We start from the raw sequence: 20,962 nt of genomic DNA, 5'->3' as shown, positions 1-20,962 counted from the left end.
TATGCACATTTTTTTAGCCCTTTGATCATAGTTCCAAATTGCTCTCCAGAATGGTTGGATCAGCTCACAGCTCCACCAACTCTCCCATATCTTCTCCTATATTTATCATCTTCCTGTTTTTTCATGTTAGCCAGTCTGGCAGGTGTGATGTGGTATCTAAGAGTTGTTTTAATTTGCATGTTTCTAATCAATAGTGATTTAGAGCATTCTTTCATATGACTATAGATAGCTTTAATTTCTTCCTCTGAAAACTGCCTGTTCCTATCCTTTGACCATTTATCAATTGGGGATTGACTTGTATTCTTCTACATTTGACACAGTTCTCTATGTATTTTAGAAATGAGGCCTTTATCACAGAAACTAGTTGCAAAAATCCTTTCCCAATTTTCTGCTTCCCTCCTAATCTTGGTTGCATTGGGTTTGTTTGTGCAAAAACTTTTCAATTTAATGTAATCAAAATTATCCATTTTGCACTTCATAATGTTTTCTATCTCTTATTTAGTCAAAAATTCTTCCCTTCTCCATAAATCTGATAAATACACTATTCCTTGTTGCACTAATTTGTTTATAGTATCAATATTTACTCCTAGATCATGTACCCATTTGGACTTTATTCTTGTATGGTGTCAGGCATTGGTCTATGCCTGGTTTCTGCCACACTATTATCCAGTTTTACCAGCAATTTTGGTTGAAAAGTGAGTTCTTATCTCAGAAGCTGGGGTCCTTGGGTTTATTAAACAGTAGATTGCTATATTCATTGATTACTGGGTCTTGAGTACCTAATCTATGCCACTGGTCTACCCTTCTGTTTCTTAGTCAGTACCAAGTGGTTTTGATAATTGCCGCTTTATAATGCAATTTGAGATCTGGTAGAGCTAGGCCACCTTCCTTAGCAGTTCTTTTCATTCGTTCCCTTGATATTCTAGACCTTTTGGTTTTCCAGATGGATTTTCATATCATTTTTTCTAGGTCTACAAAATAATTATCTGATAGTTTGGTGTGGCACTGAATAAGTAAATTAATTTTGGTAAAATTGCCATTTTTATTATACTGGCTCAACCTACCCAGGAGCAATTGATGTTTTTCCACTTACTTAGATTTGACTTTATTTGTGTGAAAAGTGTTTTGTAATTGTGTTCATATAGTCCCTATGTTTGTTTTGGCAGGTAGATTCCCAAATATTTTATAGTGTCTACCCTAGCTTTAAATGGAATTTCTCTTTCTATCTCTTGCTGTTGGGCTTTGTTAGTAATATAGAGAAATGCAGAGAATTTGTGTGGGTTTATTTTGTAACTTACAACTTTGCCAAGTAGTTTTTTACTTTATTCTTTGGGATTCTCTAAGTATATCATCGTATCATCTGCAAAGAGTGATAACTTAGTTTCTTCTTTGCCTGTTCTAATTCCTTCATTTTCTTTTTTTCTCTTATTGCTACAGCTAACATTTCTAGTACCACATTGAATAATAGTGGTGATAATGGACATCCTTGTTTCACCCCTCATCTTATTGGAACTGCATCTAGTTTGTCACCATTACATATAATGCTTGCTGATGGTTTTAGGTAGATGCTGCTTATTATTTTATGGAAAGTTCCATTTATTCCTATGCTCTCCAGTGTTTTCAATAGGAATGCATGTATTTTGTCAAAAGCTTTTTCTGTATCTATTGAGATAATCATGTGATTTCTGTTAGTTTTGTTGTTGATATGATCAGTAATGCTAATAAATATGGAACCAGCCCTGCATTCCTAGTATGAATCCTACCTGATCATAATGTATTATTCTCATAATAAATTGCTGTATTCTTTTTGATAGACTCTTATTTAAAATTTTTACATCTGTATTCATTAGAGAAATTGTTCTATAATTTCTTTCTCTGTTTTGGCTCTTCCTGGTTTAGGTAGCAAAACCATATTTGCATCATAAAAAGAATTTGGGAGGACTCTGTCTTTCCCAATTTCCCCAAATAGTCTATATAGTATTGGAATTAACTGTGCTTTAAATGTTTGATAGAATTCACTTGTAAATCTATCCGACCCTAGAGACTTTTTCCTAGAAAGTTCCTGCTTTTAACATGTTCTCATTGTTTACCTTCAGTCCACTGTGCTTTCTGCCTTATGTTTGGACTTTCTTATTAGGGTGACTTTTTTCTTCTAGATGGAGGAACTGATTGAAGGAGTTCGCTGGGCCTTCATTGATATGCTGGACAAGGAAAATGAGTGGATGGATGACGGGACAAAGAGGAGAGCCAGAGAAAAGGTAAAGAAATCTCATGTTAACTTTTTTTTGTAAGTGGTTTCATGCTTGATGGTGATTTAATGTTTTTATGTTTGCACAGTTGTTGAAGCTTCTAAAAATTTACCAAACTAGAACTGTATTTTGGGATGTACCAATATATTTTACTCTCTGGAAATAAGAGGAAACAAGATCTGCCCTTTCATTTTTTCTAACCAGTTTTTCAAAATTATAGTGGTTGTGGTATTGTGGGTAGCATGCTGGGCATGATGTCAGGAATACCCAGGTTTAGATTCCAACTCTGACATTTTCTAGCTGTGTGACCCAAGGCAAGTGATTTAACCTCTCTACATCTTATAGTCTCTCTAGAGTAGTGATTCTTCACCTTTCTTGTGTGACAGACCCCTTAGTCAATCTGGTGAAGTCTATGGATCCATTTTCAGAAAAGTGGCTTTAAATGTATAATATAAAATACATAAAATTTCAAAGGAAACAAATTAAATTGAAATACACACAAACACACACACATATATATACACACACATACATATTTGTATATATACATATAAATACATATGTATGTTTTGCAGATCTCAGTTTAAAGTCCTTACTCTAGGTCCCATCTCCTAAATCATACATAGATCTATACAAAGAATTCCAACAACGGGAATTCCCAATACTGACCAAACCACTGATTTTTCTTGTGCTTGAGTGTTTTTGAAATATTTTATAGTTTGGCCTTCAGTTTTTTTTAAACAAGTGGTTCTACTTAGCCATACTGCCTGCCAGCCAGTGATTTTGCACAAGCCTCTTCCTGTATATGGCAGAATGCAGAACAGCAGGGAGCTAAGGGGAACAGCTGGCAGGAAAGACCTTAACAACAAAAGAAAAGGGAAAACCCTGTATTGGCTCTGTGTCCTCCTGCCTCATGCACAGTGTTATCCCTAGGTCCAATGGCTACTGCTGCCTTTGTAAGCAAATGAAACACATTCTGCTACATTATTTTTCAGAGATGACCCAAGTGGCATGACTGGCAAGAGGAGTTCTGCCACTTACTACCTCTGTGACCTTGGGCGTGACATTTAACTTTTCTGCACCTCCGTTTCTTCATCTATAAAATGTATAGGTTGGATCCAAGGTTCTTACTAGCTTAACGATCTGTGATCACTTTACACTGTCCTCAAGTGATCAAAGCCTCATACATTGGAAGGGGAGCAATCTGACATCCCCGAACCCGGCTCCAAATTGCAGCTTTGCTGTTTATTAACGATGTGATGGGGAGCAAGTCATTTAAGCTTTCTGAGACCCATTTTACTTATCTGTAAATAAATGAAGTAAGGAAAGGAAGAAAAGCAACAGGTATTTATTAAGCACCTACTATGTGCCTAAGGAGGGATGAACTGGCCCAGGTCAGAAATGGAGGAGAGAAAAGCTTTTGCAGTGGTGTCAGTTCCTTGAGTGATCACTGGACTTACCACCTAGGTGAGATGATGGGGGAAGGGAAGGAAATAATCATTTATATAGATCCCTTTATGTGCCAGGCACTGGTGTCACCAACATCTCATTTGATCCTCGCAATAACCCTGCAGTGTAGGGGCTACTATCATCCCTATTTTATAGTTGGGAAACTGAGATAAAGAGAGGTTAAGTGACTTTCCCAGGGTCACTCAAGCTCGTAAGTGTTTGAGACTGGATTTAAATTCAGTTTTTCCTGACTCCAGACCCAGCATTCTTTCTACTGTATCACCTAGCTGCCTTGCACTAGATGACCTCTAAGCTTTTTCCCAGCACTAAATATGAGGTCTTCTGATTGACATGCACTCTAACACATAACATAACAGCAAGGTAATGAGACATTACCATGAACTACCTGTGGAAATCAATCCCATCATTTTCTTTTCTTTTCTTTAAATTTTTAAATGGACATCTTTCGTATTCATATCACTTTTATATTTGAATAGAGCTCTCTCCCTTTCCCCAAGTCATTACTTTATAATCTCACCTTATTTTCTGTGCTGAAGGAAATTCTGTCCTTCAGTGGATCTAGCAAAACTCTTGACTACCCATTCCCAACCCGTTGCCCTTGGAGCGGATGGTGTGTCAACAAGGGACCCTCCCACTTCAGGGCTGTAATCTCCTCAGCACACATTTCTGTCAACATACATGAAAAGCTTTCTTGGTTTTTGACAGTGAAGAAGAAGAAAAGGGGGGGAACCAGAATAAAGGTTAAGTTTTATTCTCCCCTCCCCAGAAGCTGTTAGTCAAGACTGTCCATCATCTTGTAGGGAATGGGTAGAGGCTGCTCACAGAGGGAACTAAATTACATTCTGAGGGTGGGAAGATGGTGAAGGGGCAGGGGGATTCCTCAGCATTATGATGTTGTTTTGAGAAGATTTCTTTTTCATTTATTTAAGAACTTGGAGTCTCTTCTAGAGAATCTATGCTGTTGTGATGTGGCCAAAGAAAGTCAGTATTACTACCTTAGCTCAGTTTTTAGCAGCCTGATCCCTTCTGGGAGAAGGGAACCTCTCCTGACTCTCTCTCCTTTCTCTTTCTCTCTTTCTCCCTCCCTTCCTCCCTCCCTCTCTCTCTTTCTCTTTCTTTCTGTCTCTCTGTCTCTTTCTTTCTCTTTGTCTCTCCCTCCCTCCCTCCCTCCCTCTCTCTGTCTCTCTGTTTCCCTCTCTGTCTCTCTCTGTCTGTCTGTCTGTCTCTCTCTGTGTGTGTGTGTGTGTGTGTGTGTGTGTATGTCTCACTCTCTCTGTGTATATATGATACAAGCATAATGTCTTGGGAACAACAACCTCTTCTTCAACAAACCCAGACTGTGTTCATCTCAGAGAGAGTGGTGAAAGGTTTCAAGTGATCTACTGCATCACTGTTTGACATTCTAGTCAAGGTGACTGGGGATCCCACTTTACACAGAACTAGCCTTAGTTTTGCTTTTACTTGAGAAATGTGTTCCTATTTGCCACTAGGATATCTCTGAATTTCTTTGTGCATCTGTGGAAGCTGCTACATCATCATTATTTTAATAAAGTGCTTTCTTCTGATGACCTGACAGTTCTTAGAGATGAATGGAACAGGTACAAGAAGAAAATAAAAGCATCTTAGTGATTTTATTTGGATCCCTGGGGAGCCCTAGCCAGCATCTTGAGGTGCTGATTGTATTTGTAATATCAGAGTACTTAAACAATGAAAATAAAAATGCTGATACTTCTTCATCATCCGTTAAAAGGGAAGGGTTCTCTGGGAAGGATGAAGGTGAACCCTATTTTGGACCACAAAAGATTTGGATTTTCTTTTTCTCTAGAATAAATAAAGTGCAGTTCTCCAGACATTCTCTGGATGGAGCTCTTGGTACTCAAAAAGACCAGACATAGTTAAAGAGCTGAAGGTCTTTTATGCAGTATTCTGATTCTGGTCTGTTTTTTGAAAATTATTATTTTTTCTTTGTTATTCTTTCTCTGCTGTATTTGACATGATTGCCTTTTAATAGCCAACAAGAATGACGATGTTCTACCTACCAATTCCTTGAGTCTCAGATGGAAATTTCTGATTATTTTCTAGATTCTGCTTTCTGATACCATTTAATAATTCCTGCATTAAGAAGAGATTCTTTGCTTTCACCTCCATTTGAAATGGAGGCACATAATTTGCCTGCATCCCATAGTAGGCTTTGGCAATGTTCTTTGGATTTGTGTTTTTTACCATAACCTTTATGCAGAAGATTTCTCATCATTAACAGACAGTGTCCACATTGGACCAGTGCTGAGTCACTAGGCAGCCTATAAGAAAAGGTGGAAAATGTAGTGAATTAGAGGAAGGAAGGTCGTCTACTTTTCCTACCAATTTAAAGATCCTATGTTGACAATGAACTGTCCAGTATGAAATGATCTTTGACCACAGCTTTCCACAGTAATGGACCTTCTGAAACTGGGAAGAAACAAAGACAGGGAATGAAAATGGGCAAGAGCTTATAATCATGGCATTTGCAACAGTGGTGCTATTTGAGAAAGGAAATTTATTGATATTGTTTTGTCCTGTTGCTTACTGGAATTGATCATTGCTCTCTGAGAAAGTATACTGGTTCTCTCTGCCTTCTTCCTCTCCTCCAGAAAAGAGATCTTGTGTGGTGTAGTTGAAAGAGTGTCGAATTTGTAATCAAAAGGTCTGGATTTGAACCTTTACTACTTGTATGACCTTGCATAAGCCACACTATCTTTCTCATCTTCAGTGTTGTTCCCAGCTATCAAATGAGGACATTGGGTTGAATTCCTAAAATTTCTTCCAATTCTGGATCTTATGGCAAGATATTTTTTAACTAGTTGTCTGGTCTTGTGAAGTAATTGTAATCTCCTTTTTTGTGACCGTTTATTTTGTAAAGGATTAGAGAGAAATTATAAACAAATATTAGCATAGGGAATTTTTTAAAGCAAAAAATAGATACTGATTTTTTCTTTTTGTCCAGCACTATGATTTGATCATAGGCTCATAGTATGGCAATTCCCTCCATCCATGCAGATTTGCCACTTCTCCATAACTTCTGGTCTTAAAGAGTGTCCTGGCAGCCTTAAGAGATTAAGTAACTTGCCCAGGGGTGCCCAGTCAGTATGTGTGGATGAATGGACTTCTTCTTAACTCCAAGGTCAGCCCTTTTTCTGTTACACCTTGGAAAGTGATTTTAAAAATAATCTTTGAAAATCTTTTTTCTTGATCAGATTAGCAAGAACTCTGAGGTCATTTTGTAATGATTTCCATTCACTATATTATATTTGTACGTGGCTGCAGATCTATTATAGCTTCAGAAGCAGAGCAGACAATGTGGTATTGGAATCAGGGGGAGCTGGTTTGATTCCTGGCTCTGTCATTTAGGAGCTGTGTGGCCTATGATAAATGACTTTGCTTCCCCATCTGTAAATGTGGGAGAATAATGCTTGCATTACCCACTCCATTACAGGATCATTTGCAAACTTTTAAGGGCTTTATGAACATGAATTTGATCTTGGGCCATTTAATGAAAATTCTACCAAAGTGACCTTCCTAAAGCACAGGTTTGATCTTGTCACATCCCTCTGTATAACAACAAAACTAAACAACAACAATCTCAAAAACAAATAAACAATTCCATTGGCTCCCTATCACTTCTAGGGTCCAATATAAAAATCTCCTTTGGCTTTGAAAGCCCTTCATCCCGGGCCCCTTCCTACTTTTCCAACCTTTTTCCTCTTCACCCCTCTTCACATACTCTGTGGATGGTGACACAAGCTTTCTTTGCTCTTCCTCTCACATGACACTCCATCTCCCACCTCTGTGCCTCTTCACTGGCTTATCCCCATGCCTGGGCTGCCCTCCTCACTTCTCTCTCCTGGCTTCTCTGGTTTCCTTCAAAGTTTATCTAAATCTTACTTTTTTCGGGAGACCTTTCTCAGTTCTGTCACTTCACCTCCTCCATCCCCAGTGCCTTCTCTCTGAGATCACCTTCCATTTACAGTATAAATCTTTTTGGAGAGAGTTGTTGGCATATTGTCAAGACTGCACTGTACTAGGTGCTAGGGTTACAAAGACAAATGTGATAGCCATCTCTGCCCTACAACAAAAGAAAAAACAAACTTAAGGTAGAAACAATATGTTCACAGATAAGTAAACACAAAAATTTTTAAAGTGAATTCTGGATTTGTGAGGAGAATATTCACATTGGAGGTGGAGTAAAGGGTGGAGGGGTAGGAGGGTTGGGGTATGAGGAATGTAATGAGGAAAAGACTAAATGTGTTCCTTGGAGAGAACTGGGGATTCCAGATGGCAGAGAAGGAGGGCATTCCAATGAGAACAAAATGAAGTCATAAACAGGGCACTTAAGAAAACCTCCATTGGTTTCCCACCCCTCTTTGTTAGCTAACTTTGTTTTTTCTCCCTACATCCCACTAATCTCCCTGTCCTATTTGCTTTCTTAATCCATTGTCCTGGCTCTGCTACTAAGTCTATATGGAATTTTACCTTTTTAGATCTTGGTTCCCTCATCTTTGAAATGAGGGAATTGAGGTAGATGATCTCTAGGGTCCCTCCTGTTCTCACATTCCATGAGTGTATGAGCTTTCCCTTATACTTCTTTCTGTCTATATTTTTTCTTCCTACCCTTAATAGTTATCTGACCTTCAGAGTCCAATCAACCTTCAATCTGTGAATTTTAACTCTTTCTTTAATAATGAAAAATAAATACACGTGCAAAATTGCATCTTGCTTTCTAATGTCACAGAGACACATTGACATATATGCATCCACATAGAAGAGACTGCCATATTTACTGCATGTACAAGTGGTATGGCAGGGCCACTTGAATTCTTATTTTCTCACCTCCCTTCCCACTCCCCTAGTTTTCTGTTTTCTGTGTGATTTTCAGCTCCTCCCTCTTGGTTTACAACTGTCTTTAGCAAGGGATAGGAATGTTAGACCGTAAGGAAGGCTGAGTCAGGAGTAAGAAATAAAGATTCATTTTGGCTGTGCTGTGCCTGTGGGATGGGCTGTGGTGTTTTCCATATTGAATAGGATGATGAATAAGGGAGAAGAATGATTCCCTTTGAGCTCTGAGATTCTATTTCTCCAAATGTCAAAAATAAACTTCTCTTAAAATTCTTAGTTGTAGAGTTTTAGAGCTAAAAGGAAACATGGAGATCATCTAGTCATTTTACTGATAAGGCAACTGGAGCCCAGAGATGCCAATTTACTTTGATTTTTCTTATTTCTCTTCTCTGCCCTTCCCTTCTCCTTTCTTCTCCTTGTAATGTGCAGTGGTCTTGTGTAATGGTGGATACTCATAGGTGGTGGCAGATTGTTCTGAGGTCTGTGAAACAAACCACCATGCATGGCTTGGAGACCTCTGGTTCTGAAAATGAATGGCCTTCTTTACAAGGACCACTATGTGAAATTTTAAGGATAGAAGAAAATAATTTGATTTATTTTGTATGGAGAAGGAATCTGGGACCCGGAATTACATTGATGTGGGGAACACCAATCGTGGCAGCTCTTTCCACCAGGCAGATAGGCAACTTGTTTGTACCATATAGTCTTAGATCAAATCAAATTGTAAAATTTCAACCAGATCCATTATACATGTATTATAGCACTCTAGTTAAATTTTCCAATGTAGGTTTAATTGAATTGAGCTTTGGTGGATTAGATCCTCACCAAAGTAATGTCCTTGGGGTCCTTTGGGGTGATTGATGTGAAAATGCATCATAGGCCCTTTTCTTATTTTAGTAACTAGCCTCAGCGGGATAATAGACTCTTGAGCTGGAAGGGGGGAGGACCTTTTCTACCTCTTCATTTTATGCTTGACCCATGGCCTAGAACCCTTCTCTCCTACCCCCACCACATAAAAACTCTGGGATCACCTAGACTGAGTCTGATCCTGGGGACAGACACCTTGAAATTCAATTTTTCTTTTTGACTCATTGTTCCTACTTGGTCTTAAGCTGGTAAATCTCTAAAATAAGGCTTGAATGTAGCTGACTTCAAGGTTTTCCCAAATGTAGGTAAATGGAGTTCCCATCTTATACAGAAGCACTCAAGGTGGTATCAGGGAATTGGGCATAAGATAGACTATTTCACACAGAATATTCAGGGGATGTAAAGGATCTTTAAGAGACAATAGTTATAGAACACATATAAGGTACTGAAATAGATCATTCCAAAGGGACTAAATTTGGTATTGCCATTAGGGTAACTCTTTGCTATTATATTCCTTTGTGACATATTGTAGACAGTTCCTCTGAGATTCATAGCACTCCTCAATCCCAGTATCAGAACTGATGACTCCCTAGACTGGACAACCATTTCATGGAAGTCCCAGTCACCCTCCGTTCACTATCTATTCAATTTACTCTGTGGATTTCTCTTCTTCTCATCAGTAGCCTTGCCTTTCCCTCCCTTTCCAGCTCTCTTCAAGGTGTTCTCTTCCTTTATGAGAATGTAATTTCCTTGAAGAGGATAACTCTCTTGTATGCCTGTATTTACATCCTCAGTGTTTAGCACAGTGCCTGACACACATTAAGGGATTAAAAAAAATTCTTTCTTTTTCTCTCTCTCTCTCTGTCTCTGTCTCTGTCTGTCTGTCTGTCTGTCTCTCTCTCATTCTCTTTCTCCCGTTATTTAAAGCACTAATCTCCAACATCTCTGACAAGTGGTGACCCAGTCCCACTTGAATACTTCCTGTAAAAGGGAAGTCATTAACCTTTAAGGCATCCCATGTTTAGTGTTACAGTAGAGTGACAGTGCACTTCATTTTAAATATTCACAAAATTTGGTTTTCAAGTAAAAATCCTTTGACTCAAGTTATTTAGCATCAATAAACAACAGAATCCTTATTTTTTTTATTTTCAGTGTTCCACAATCACTACCATATAACTTAGATTTTTTTTCCTACCTCCCCCCCCCTTTCCCCTCTCTCCTCCCTCCCTCCCTGAGACAGCATACAATTTTGTATATTCTATACATACATTCCTATTAAATACATTTTCACTATAGTCATGTTGCATAGAAGAACTAAAATGAATGGGAGAAATCATAAAACAAACCAAAACATGATACAAAGGAAAATGATCTGCTACATTCTGCAATCGAATTCCATAGTTCTTTCTTTGAATGTGGAAGGCATTTTGCCTTAAAAGACCATTGGGAATTTTTTAGGTCCTTGAATTGCAGTGAAATTCTAAGTCTACCAGAAAAAATCCTCGCCCACTGTGGTTGTTGCTGTGTACAAAGTTCTCCTGGTTCTACTCCTTTCATTCAGCATCAGTCCATATAAGTCTTTCCAGGCCTCTCCGAAGTCTTCCTGTTCATCATTTCTTATAGCGCAATAGTATTCCATTACATTCATATACCATAATTTATTCAGCCATTCCCCAATTGATGGACATTCCCTTGATTTCCAGTTTTTGGTAATCACAAAGACAGCAGCTATAAATATTTTTGTACATGTGAGTCCCATACCCATTTTTATGATCTCTTGGAGATATAGTCCTAGAAGAGATATTGTTGGGTCAAAGGGCATGCACATTTTTGTAGTCCTTTGGGCATAGTTTCAAACTGCTCTCCAGAACAGTTGGATCAGCTCACAGCTCCACCCACAATGAATTAGTGTTCCAACTCTCCCATATCCTTACTAACATTTATCATGTTCCTGTTTTGTCTTGTTTGCCAATCTAATAGGTGTGATGTGGTACCTCAGAGTTGTTTTGCTTTGTATTTCTCTAATCAATAGTGATTTAGAGCATTTTTTCATATGACTGTAGATAGCTTTAATTTCTTCCTCTGAAAACTGCTTGTTCATATCCTTTGACCATTTATAAATTGAGGAACAGAATCATTTTAAAAAAATACATTTATTTTCAGTTCTAACTTTTCTTCTTTCCTCCCTTCTTACCCCCATTCATTGAAAAGGCAAGAAATACAAGATCCATTATATATACAAAGCCATGCAAAATGTATTTCATATTAATTTTATTGTTAGAAAAAATAAGAAAAATAAAGTATAAGAAAATATGTTTTCATCTGCTCTGTGTTTATCAGTTTTCCCTATGGAGGTCGATAGTGTTTTTCATTATGAGTCCTTTAGAATGGTCTTGGACCATTGTATTGATCAGAGTAGCTAAGTCTGTAACAATTAGCCATCATAATAATATTGCTGTTACTTTGTACAATGTTTTAATTTTTCTTACCTCACTTTGCATCAGTACATTCTTTTCTTATAGCAAGATAATATTCCATCACAATCATATGACACAACTTGTTCAGTCATTTCCAGTTAATGAGTATCTCCTCAGTCTCCAAACCTTGCCACCACCAAAGAGCTGCTATAAATATTTTTGTACATATACGTCCTTTCCCTTTTTTGATATCTTTGAGGAACAGACCTAGTGATGGTATCGCTGTGTCAAAAGGTATATATGGTTTTATACCCTTTGGGCATAGTTCCAAATTGTTCTCCAGAAGAGTTGGACCAGTTCACAACTCCACCAACAGTGCATTAGTGTCCTATTTTTCCATGTCCTCTTCAGTATTTGTCATTTCTGATAGGTGTGAAGTGGCACTTCAGAGTTGTTTTAGTTTGTATTTCTTTAATTATTAATGATAGTAGACATAATCCTAAAGTAAATTTTGAGAAATTTGTTACCAGGCAATTATTTTGAAATTTTAAATAGACTCTCCCTACCACATTCTTAGACAACTATCCACTCTTTTTAGTTATATAGTGTCAAAAAATGAAAGACAGGAAGATACTAAGTAAAACTGAACAAGACCCTCTATCTAAATGAGACCTCAAAGGTCATCAAATTTAACTCCTTTTTATAGAGAAGGAAACTGAGGCTCAGGGAGTTTAAGTGACTAGCCTAAAGTCATTCATGTAACAAAATATCAAAGGCAGGGCTTGAATCAAGATAAATTTTTCCATGTTTTTTGCATATACTCATCTACATGATGAAAAAATGTAAGGCTGAAATTGGGAAAGGATAGCAATGTCTGGAGACATAAGAAAAGACAAATGGATAACCCTTTTGTGGGTTGGAAGATTTATATTTGATGTGTTTCCAAGCTTCTATTAAGCATAACTTTCTTTTTTTAGAGCATAACTTTCTAGGGTCCCTTTTAGATCTAATTCTTAGGCTTTTAAACAAATGCCAGGAGTCACTTCATCTATCTCAAAGAAATGTATACTAAATAGTAAATATTTCTCTTTTACCCAGGAACCCTGAGGATCTTCTCCCAGTTTGATTTTTTTTTATTATTATTACAGGGGCCATCTCTTGAGTAACTACTTAAAGAGGCCTATTCATTGAATGAGTGTATGTCACTCAAAGTGAGAATGTGACAAGACCTATGCTTAAAAGGTCCATGGTCTCACATTGATTGCATCCTGGCCCATCTCCAGCCATCCTGGAATATCTGGCCACTAGACCCAGATGGCTCAGGAGAAGAAAGTGAGGCGGGTGACCTTGCACAGCCCTTACTCACTCAAACCAAAGTCAACTGCAAGTCATGTTATCATCTTGATGTCATGGTCCTCTTCAAGAAAGAAGGACAAATACAACACAGCACTAGCATTCTTGTAGTTTTGGACCTTTACACTAATAGAAGGGTTCATAAATATAGATTAATGGGTTAATTCCAACTTGAGATCTTCATAATATTTGCTTTTTGCTGCAAATGGATACATACATACAAGCACAAGGGCTATGATTTTTAAATGTCTGCATATGCTTCTAGGAGACGATGGAGCAGATAGACAGTACAGTAGACAGAGTGCTGGCCCTGAAGTCAATGTCTTTGTGGCACTTACTAGTTGTATGACCCTGGGTAAGTCATTTAATCTCTCTTTACCTCAGTTTCCTCATCTGTAAAGTAGGGATAATGAAAACACTTACCTTTGCAGGGTTGTTGCAGGAGACAACTGAGATAATAATTGTAAAGTGCTTAGCATAGTACCTGGAACATAGCAGGTACTATAAAAAGGTACTACAAAAATGCCATCATCATCATCACTGATAAAAACATTCACTGTCTCTTTTCTCCATTACTAACAGCTTCTGTCTATCATAAGGCTGTAGTAAGAATCAAATGAAGTAATACATGCAAAATACCTTGGGAACCTTAAAGCATTAAATACACATTAGCTATTTATTATTATTATAATATCAACCAATCAGCAACATTTGTTAGGCACTTCCTAGATGCCAGGCATTAGAGTAAGCACTGGGAATACAGCTACAAGCAGGAAAAAAGAAATCCCTATCCTCAGAGAGTTTACATCCTCTTGTAAAAGACTAAACATAAAAGGAAACTGAAAAGAGGGAGAGGCGAGCAGGGATTGTGCGGGAGAGCTAGAATAAGAGGTGAAGGTACCCAGATGGGGGTGGGGAGAGGGAGCACTGCAGAGAAAGTCTGGGAGATGAATGAAGACATGGCTGGTCTGAATACCCTCTTTAAAACAGGTTCTTTCAGTGTGAGAAATCCAGGGTGACGTGAACTTACAGGGTGAAGGGGTGTCTGTGACATTGTAGAGAAAGTTCAGGAATTTCAAAAAAAAGTCTTCGAACATCAAGAGTACATCCTGGAGAGTTAATCACCTGGTTAACAACCAAAGTCTGCTATTTTAGTGTGCATTTTGTTTTTGGTGGGACTGAGGAGGGAAAGATTGTGTTGAGATGAATGTGGTGCAGGTGGAAAGAATGCTGCCTTTGCAATCAGGTTGGGATTCTCAACCTGACTCTGCTGCTTAAAAAGTTGTGTGACCTTGAACTTATCATTGAACCTTCTGAAGATCTGTTTCCTCACCTGTAAAGAGGTGATAATGATACCTGTTCTATATACTCTGCAGGATTGTCATGAGGATCAAATGTCATTACATGTGAAAGCACTTTTCAGACTCCAAAACACTAGACAAACATAAGGGATATTATGTCTTTGGAAAGCAATTCAGAGATAGCCACATGGCCTCAGGATTACCTTTCAAAGTGACCTTTAATAAATGATGGAAAATGTGCCCTGCTTTTATTTCCAGCAGTAAAGTTTTAATGCTTGATTTTCTTTTTCATGAGCCCGTACCAAATTAAGCGAGTCTCCATGTACAAGAAGGCACTCCACAGAGTCTCCCAGAGGGGGATTTGTGTGAAAATACGGCCAAGATGGTAGACACGAATGGGTTGAGACTTACAACATTGAAGGGACTACCCAGAAGTCCACAGACCAATTAGAGTTTTGGATTATAAAGCGAACAAAGAAACATGTTTATTATGTGCCAGGTACCGTGTTAGGATCGGGGGATACAAAAATGAAGCAGTTCTTCTCATCTACAAGATTACATTCTCTCAAGAGAGAAAACACGTATGTAAATACACATAAGGTAATGAAACGATAACTAGCATTTATATGGCTCTTTACAGTTTGCAAAGTGCTTAGCATTTGTCATCCTTATTTGCTCCTCACAATAATCCTGTGAGGTAGGGGCTATTATTATCCCCATTTTAAAGACGAGGAAATTGAGGTTGAGCTAGGTTAAATGATTCACTAGTCACAAGGTAGTGTTAAAAGGAAAATTGTTTGTTTGTTTGGTGTTTTACACTGATTTATGAAGCAAAACTCAGGACAAAGAGAAAAGGGTTTATTACAATATGTCAAGGTAGCAACAGTTTGATGGGCTGATCACTGGAGATCAATAAGAGATTCAGGATGGTTTTCACTTTTTATGACTTTTATAATGAGATACAGACGATTTGGACAGGTGTAAGTCAGAAAAAGGGATGATCCATTGCTTGTCAGTTCCTCCCCAATTGCTGATATGTGATATTTACTGGGTAGGTGTGTGAGACAAAGTTTCAGACTGGGTGACTCCTTCCCCAGTAGAGCTTCCCTCAAAACTGATTCCAAGCAGGACTGGGAATAATGGTCACAGGATTCAAAGTGAGGACTTCTTGATCCCAGACCCAGCCTACTAAACCAGGGAAAGGGATTAGAGCTGTAATTTTATCACTCTAGGGAACTCCCTCCACCATCACATTCTTAGCAAGTGGTCTAGAACACTGAGAGGGTTAAACAGTCTCTATCTAAGTCAGAAGCTGGATGGGAACCCAGGTTTTTTGCCTCTAAGCTCAGCCCTCCAACCACTACTCCACATTGCCTAGGTTTGTGCTTCCCAAGCAATAATTAGGTGTGTGAGGACTGCACTTGACATTCTGTTGATTGAGGGAACTCTCTTTGTTGGTATAGATCAGCACTCTCAACAACTTAACATCTTAGAGAGCTGCCCAGAGTCCTGGAAGTTAAGTGCTTTGTCCAGAGTCACAGGAGACTGTGTGTTTCAGAGGCTGGGTTCCCTTATTCTGAGACCAGCTTTCTGTCTACTTTTCCATGCTGCTTCTTACGTGTAAGGTTTTATTTATCTACATATCTGTATGATATATGAATATACACAATATACTATATACATGTGTATACATACCTACATACTATATACGTATGTATACACATATACTATATATGTGTATACACCCAAACTATATACATATGTACATATACTATACATACATACACTCAATACAGGAAATCATGTGGCACAGTGGATAGAAAGCAGTCTGGAGTCAGAAAGACCTGAGTTCAAATCCTACCTCGGAAACTTACCAGCTTTGTCTCTTAAACCTGTTTGCTTCAGTTTCCTCATCTGTCAAAGAGGCTGTAGAACGAGATGGTAAACCACTTCAGTGTCTTTGCCAGAAAAACCCCAGATGGGGTCATGAAGAGTTGGACATGACTGAAATGAGTGAATATGTACAATATATGTAATAGATCAATACAAACAATATATCACAATATATATAATATATATAATGCATCATATATACACATAACGTATCACACATAAGAGATTAGCTTAGATTTATTTACATCCATGTATATACATGTGTGTATACATATGTGGCATATGTACATATATACAAATATATGTGTATATATTATATAGATCTATCTATCTATCTATCTATCATCTATCTATCTATCTATCTATCTATCATCTATCTATCATCTATCTATCTATCTATCTATCTATCTATCTATCATCTATCTATCTATCTATCTATCTATCATCTATCTATCTATCTATCATCTATCTATCTATCTATCTGTCTATCTATCTATCTATCTATCTATCTATCTATCATCTATCTATCATCTATCTATCTATCTATCATCTATCTATCTATCTATCTATCTATCTATCTATCTATCATCTATCTATCTATCTATCTATCTAATCTATCTATCATCTATCTATCTATCTATCATCTATCTATCTATCTATCTATCTATCTATCTATCTATCTATCTATCATCTATCTATCTATCTATCTGTCTGTCTATCTATCTGTCTAACAAAGGCAGCTACTTGGTACAATGAATACGATGCTGGGCCTGGAGTCAGGAAGACTCATCTTCCTGAGTTCGAGTTCAGCCTCTGACACTTACTAGATGTGTGACCCTGGGCAAGTCACTTAACTCTGCTTTAGTTTCTTCATCTATAAGATAAATTGGAGAAGGAAACGGCAATATATTTCAGCATCTTTGCCATGAAAACTCCAAATGGCATCACGAAGAGTTGGACACGACTGAAACGACTCACCAGCAACACTATATACATATAAGACATGAAGCTGGAGGGATCGGGTGGTAGAATAGATGGAGCACGGAGCCTGGAGTCAGGAAGACCTAAGTTCAAGTCTGGTCTCAAATATTTACTAGCTTTGTGATTCCGGACAAATTACTGAACCTCTGCTACCTGTCTATCTGAGGTAGTTCAGTTTCCTCAACTGTAAAATGGGAATAATAGTAGCATCCTGCCTCCCAGGGTTGTGGTGAGGTTCAGATGAGATGATGGTTGTCAAGTGCTTAGCACAGAGCCTGGCACACAGTAGGCATGATAGAACTTATCTTTTATTAGCATCGTTATCATCCTTATCAGCAGGAAAGGCTCTGTGTCAGTTCTTGCTTGGGCTGAGCTTTGAAGAAAATGTAAATTTATTTGAAAGAAACTTTGATGGTAAAATAATATTTTTTAATATGATAGTTTGAGTTTCCAGAGGCAGGACTGTGTAATGGGTAGGGGGGTCAGGAAGCGAGGAAGACGCAGGTTCACATCCTATGGAAGAAAAAATGCTAAACCTAGTCAGAAAAACTGATGTGAAATCCCAGAACTTCCTCGTGCAGAGGTGACCTTGGGCAAGTCATTCAGGCTCCTCATGTGCGTCATGAGGGATATCCCGTAGATGTCTTCCAAAGCCCTTTTCAACTATAAATTGAGGACACTCAGATGTGACACGCTGAGAGTTGTAACACAAACAAGTCACTTGTTTTTCAGAACCCCTGGTAACTCTCCAAGACTATACATGAGAATGAGTTGCTGATAATGCATGGGAAAGAAGAATTTATTAAGTTCCTCGAGTCAGGAAGACTGATCTTCTTGAGTTCAAATCTGGCTTCAGATATATATGAGCTGGGTAATCCTGGGCAAATCACATAACCCTGTTTTGCCAAACTGCTCCAGGATCTTTGCCAAGAAAAGCCCAAAAGGAGTCCTGAAGAGTAGGACACAATCGCCATGATTCAACAACAAAATATGCTGGGCACTTAGCAAATATCAGTGCATTTCATCCTCATAACAGCCCTGGGAGGTAGGTGCTGTCTGAGGCAGACAGAGGTTAAGTGACTTATCCAGGGTCATATAGATAGTAAGGAAGGCAGATTTGAACTCAGATCTTCCTGACTCCAGGCTCACCCCCCTAGCCACAGTAACACTACTGCCTCTGGTAGAAGGAACTCCCTGTTCTGGAGCAAGTCCTGCCCCTGCCCCTATATTTTTCCTCTCCTCTCCCCACCACGAATTTGATGGCAAAGGGGACATATTCCTTTGGTAATCTGGAAATTTTATGTTGAGGTTTAACTCTGTGTAAGATTCTTCCTCTTTGCCCTAAGTTGAACTAATAACCGTAGCACGTTTGCTTATCTCTTTTCTTTGGGGTTAGATCTGTTGCTGTCAGCTTCCCCCCTTGTTATCTGGCTGCTGGACCACTCAGTCAATTGTACAGAGATGTCAGTTCCATTAATAACCCAAGGGCCATACTGTCAGACAGCGGGAGATGGGAGAAGGGAAAAGAGATTGTCTTTAACCCGGTACTATGAGTTGTCATTTTCCAGACGCCCCCATAACTGTGTAAAGTCTAAGTGAGAATATAACATCCAAACCACTTGTGATGAAAACTCATATAGGACCAAGAGAACACAGGAAAAGAAAAGAAGAAAATGAATTAATTTAAGTTTTAGCTAATACTGGAGGCAACTGGTGGCTTAGTGGATGGAGCACTTGGCCTAGAGTCAGGAAAACCTGAGTTCAAATCCAGCCTCACATGCTTACATACTAACTGTGTGACCAGGGGCAAGTCACTTGACCTCTGATTGCCTGACAACATGGATTCACTGGAGAAGGAAATGGCAAACTACTCCAGTAGCTTTGCCAAGAAAACTCCAAATGGGGTCACAATTGAAACAACTGAATGACAAACAGCAAAATATAGCCCTTAATACGAGCCAAGCGCTTCATAATTATTATCTTTTTAATCCTCACAACAACCCTGGGAGGTAGGTATAATTATTAATATCATGATTTTGCAGATTGAGAAATTGAGGTAAGTATAATCTAAGTGACTTGCCCAAAGTCACTTTGTCTGAGGACAGACTGAAAATCTAGTCTTCTGGACTTCCTGTTTGGAGCTCCATCCATTGTACCACTAGCTGCCTTGTTTTATACTTTAGCGAAGCCAGAGGAAGCAGCATCCTGCAGAGAAGCAGGGACTATAAGTCTTCTGACAAAGCCTCCCATATTTTTGCAAATCAATTTAATTTTTATTTTAAATGTTATTGCTCTTAGTGTGTCAAATCGACAGAATTATCCTTGAAAAAAGGTCCATTTTCTAAAAGGATTGATCCTTCAATGGGAGTTCAAATTGTGCTTTTTTCCCCTTTTTTTCTTTTGTTGGAGCAGGGCCTCATTACACTGGAGGGACAGAAGCAGTTTTATTCATGATAATCTTAGAGGTGTATGAGATTGGCTCAGAGCTAGCTGGGGCAGTGGCTGTATTCAGTGCTTTTATATGGCGGTTGAATTATTTGTTGGTTTATCCTAGAGACGCTGGGACTGTCTCTCCCCTATACTTAGCCACCTGAGAAAGGGCTAATAGTCATTCTTTTGTCTAGAGCTAAGCAAGAAATTCTTGTCAATAGAAGCATAGCTAAGCAAAGGAAAAATTGGATTGTTTTCTCCAAGTGCCCATTTACTCAGTGAACTCATTTAAACTGGAATAACAGCTGTCTGTGGATATATAAAACATAAAAAAAGAGACGCAGACCTCATATCAGCTACCTTATACCAGTATGCAAATCATTCCCAGAGGAGGTAATTGGAGTTCCCAGTTCTGATGGTCACACTTCAAATACATCTCAGATTAGTCTTTTTATCTTTAACATAATACACTCCCTGTAAAATGCTTTTATTAAAGAACAGAGGAGCGAACACCCCACTTTAGAGGCTAACTGTGCCCTATAAAGGCAGTAGTTATGCCAGACCCTAATAGGCATAGATCTGGAATCCTTGGGGATGGTTTGGATCCCTGAGGGCATTATAGACATACATCCAAAGACCTATACTATATTTACATGAATGCTCATTAATATTTGTCATTGACGACTGTGCTGAGTTGAGTCTCTTGGTCCTCTCTTCTTGAAATGATATATATTTTGGTGAGAGTGCCCACATTAAGGATGTCTCCAATCCATCTGAAAGTAAAATTATAACTTTGGGGAGGAGAAATGTGATTCCAGGTATATCTATGTGTCCTTTATAAGTGTGTAGTGTATGTCAGACCTTTCAAAGCCCTTTTGTCTGTGATGGCTCTCTTGAATAACACAATTATAAATCTTACTTCCTTAATCCAACCAAATAGCTATTTTACTTACAGACCCGCTCTTGTACTTATATATAGATGTTATGTTTCAAGATAGAATAATAGTGGGACATCTAGGTGGCCTAGCGGCTAGAACACTGGTCCTGGAGTCAGGAGGACCTGAGTTCAAGTTTGACCTCAGATAACAGCACAATTCACATCATTGATTGCCTCCAAAAGGAAGAAAAA

At 38.4% G+C, this 20,962-nt stretch overlaps 1 protein-coding gene across 2 annotated transcripts in view; it reads left to right on the top strand.

The window, feature by feature from the left end:
* Positions 1-20,962, top strand: part of PHEX (phosphate regulating endopeptidase X-linked) — a 276,100-nt gene that overhangs the window by 149,103 nt on the left and 106,035 nt on the right. For both annotated transcript variants that reach the window (XM_072615274.1, XM_072615275.1), the window contains one exon: positions 2,157-2,258. In XM_072615274.1, the coding sequence (XP_072471375.1) occupies positions 2,157-2,258 (102 nt within the window). The remainder of the gene's footprint in view (positions 1-2,156; positions 2,259-20,962) is intronic.

This window comes from Notamacropus eugenii, chromosome 5 (genome assembly GCF_028372415.1).
Source record: "Notamacropus eugenii isolate mMacEug1 chromosome 5, mMacEug1.pri_v2, whole genome shotgun sequence".
NCBI classification, from domain to species: Eukaryota; Metazoa; Chordata; class Mammalia; order Diprotodontia; family Macropodidae; genus Notamacropus; species Notamacropus eugenii.
Note: the sequence above shows the minus strand (reverse complement) of the source record. Positions and strands in the feature narration are given on the sequence as shown.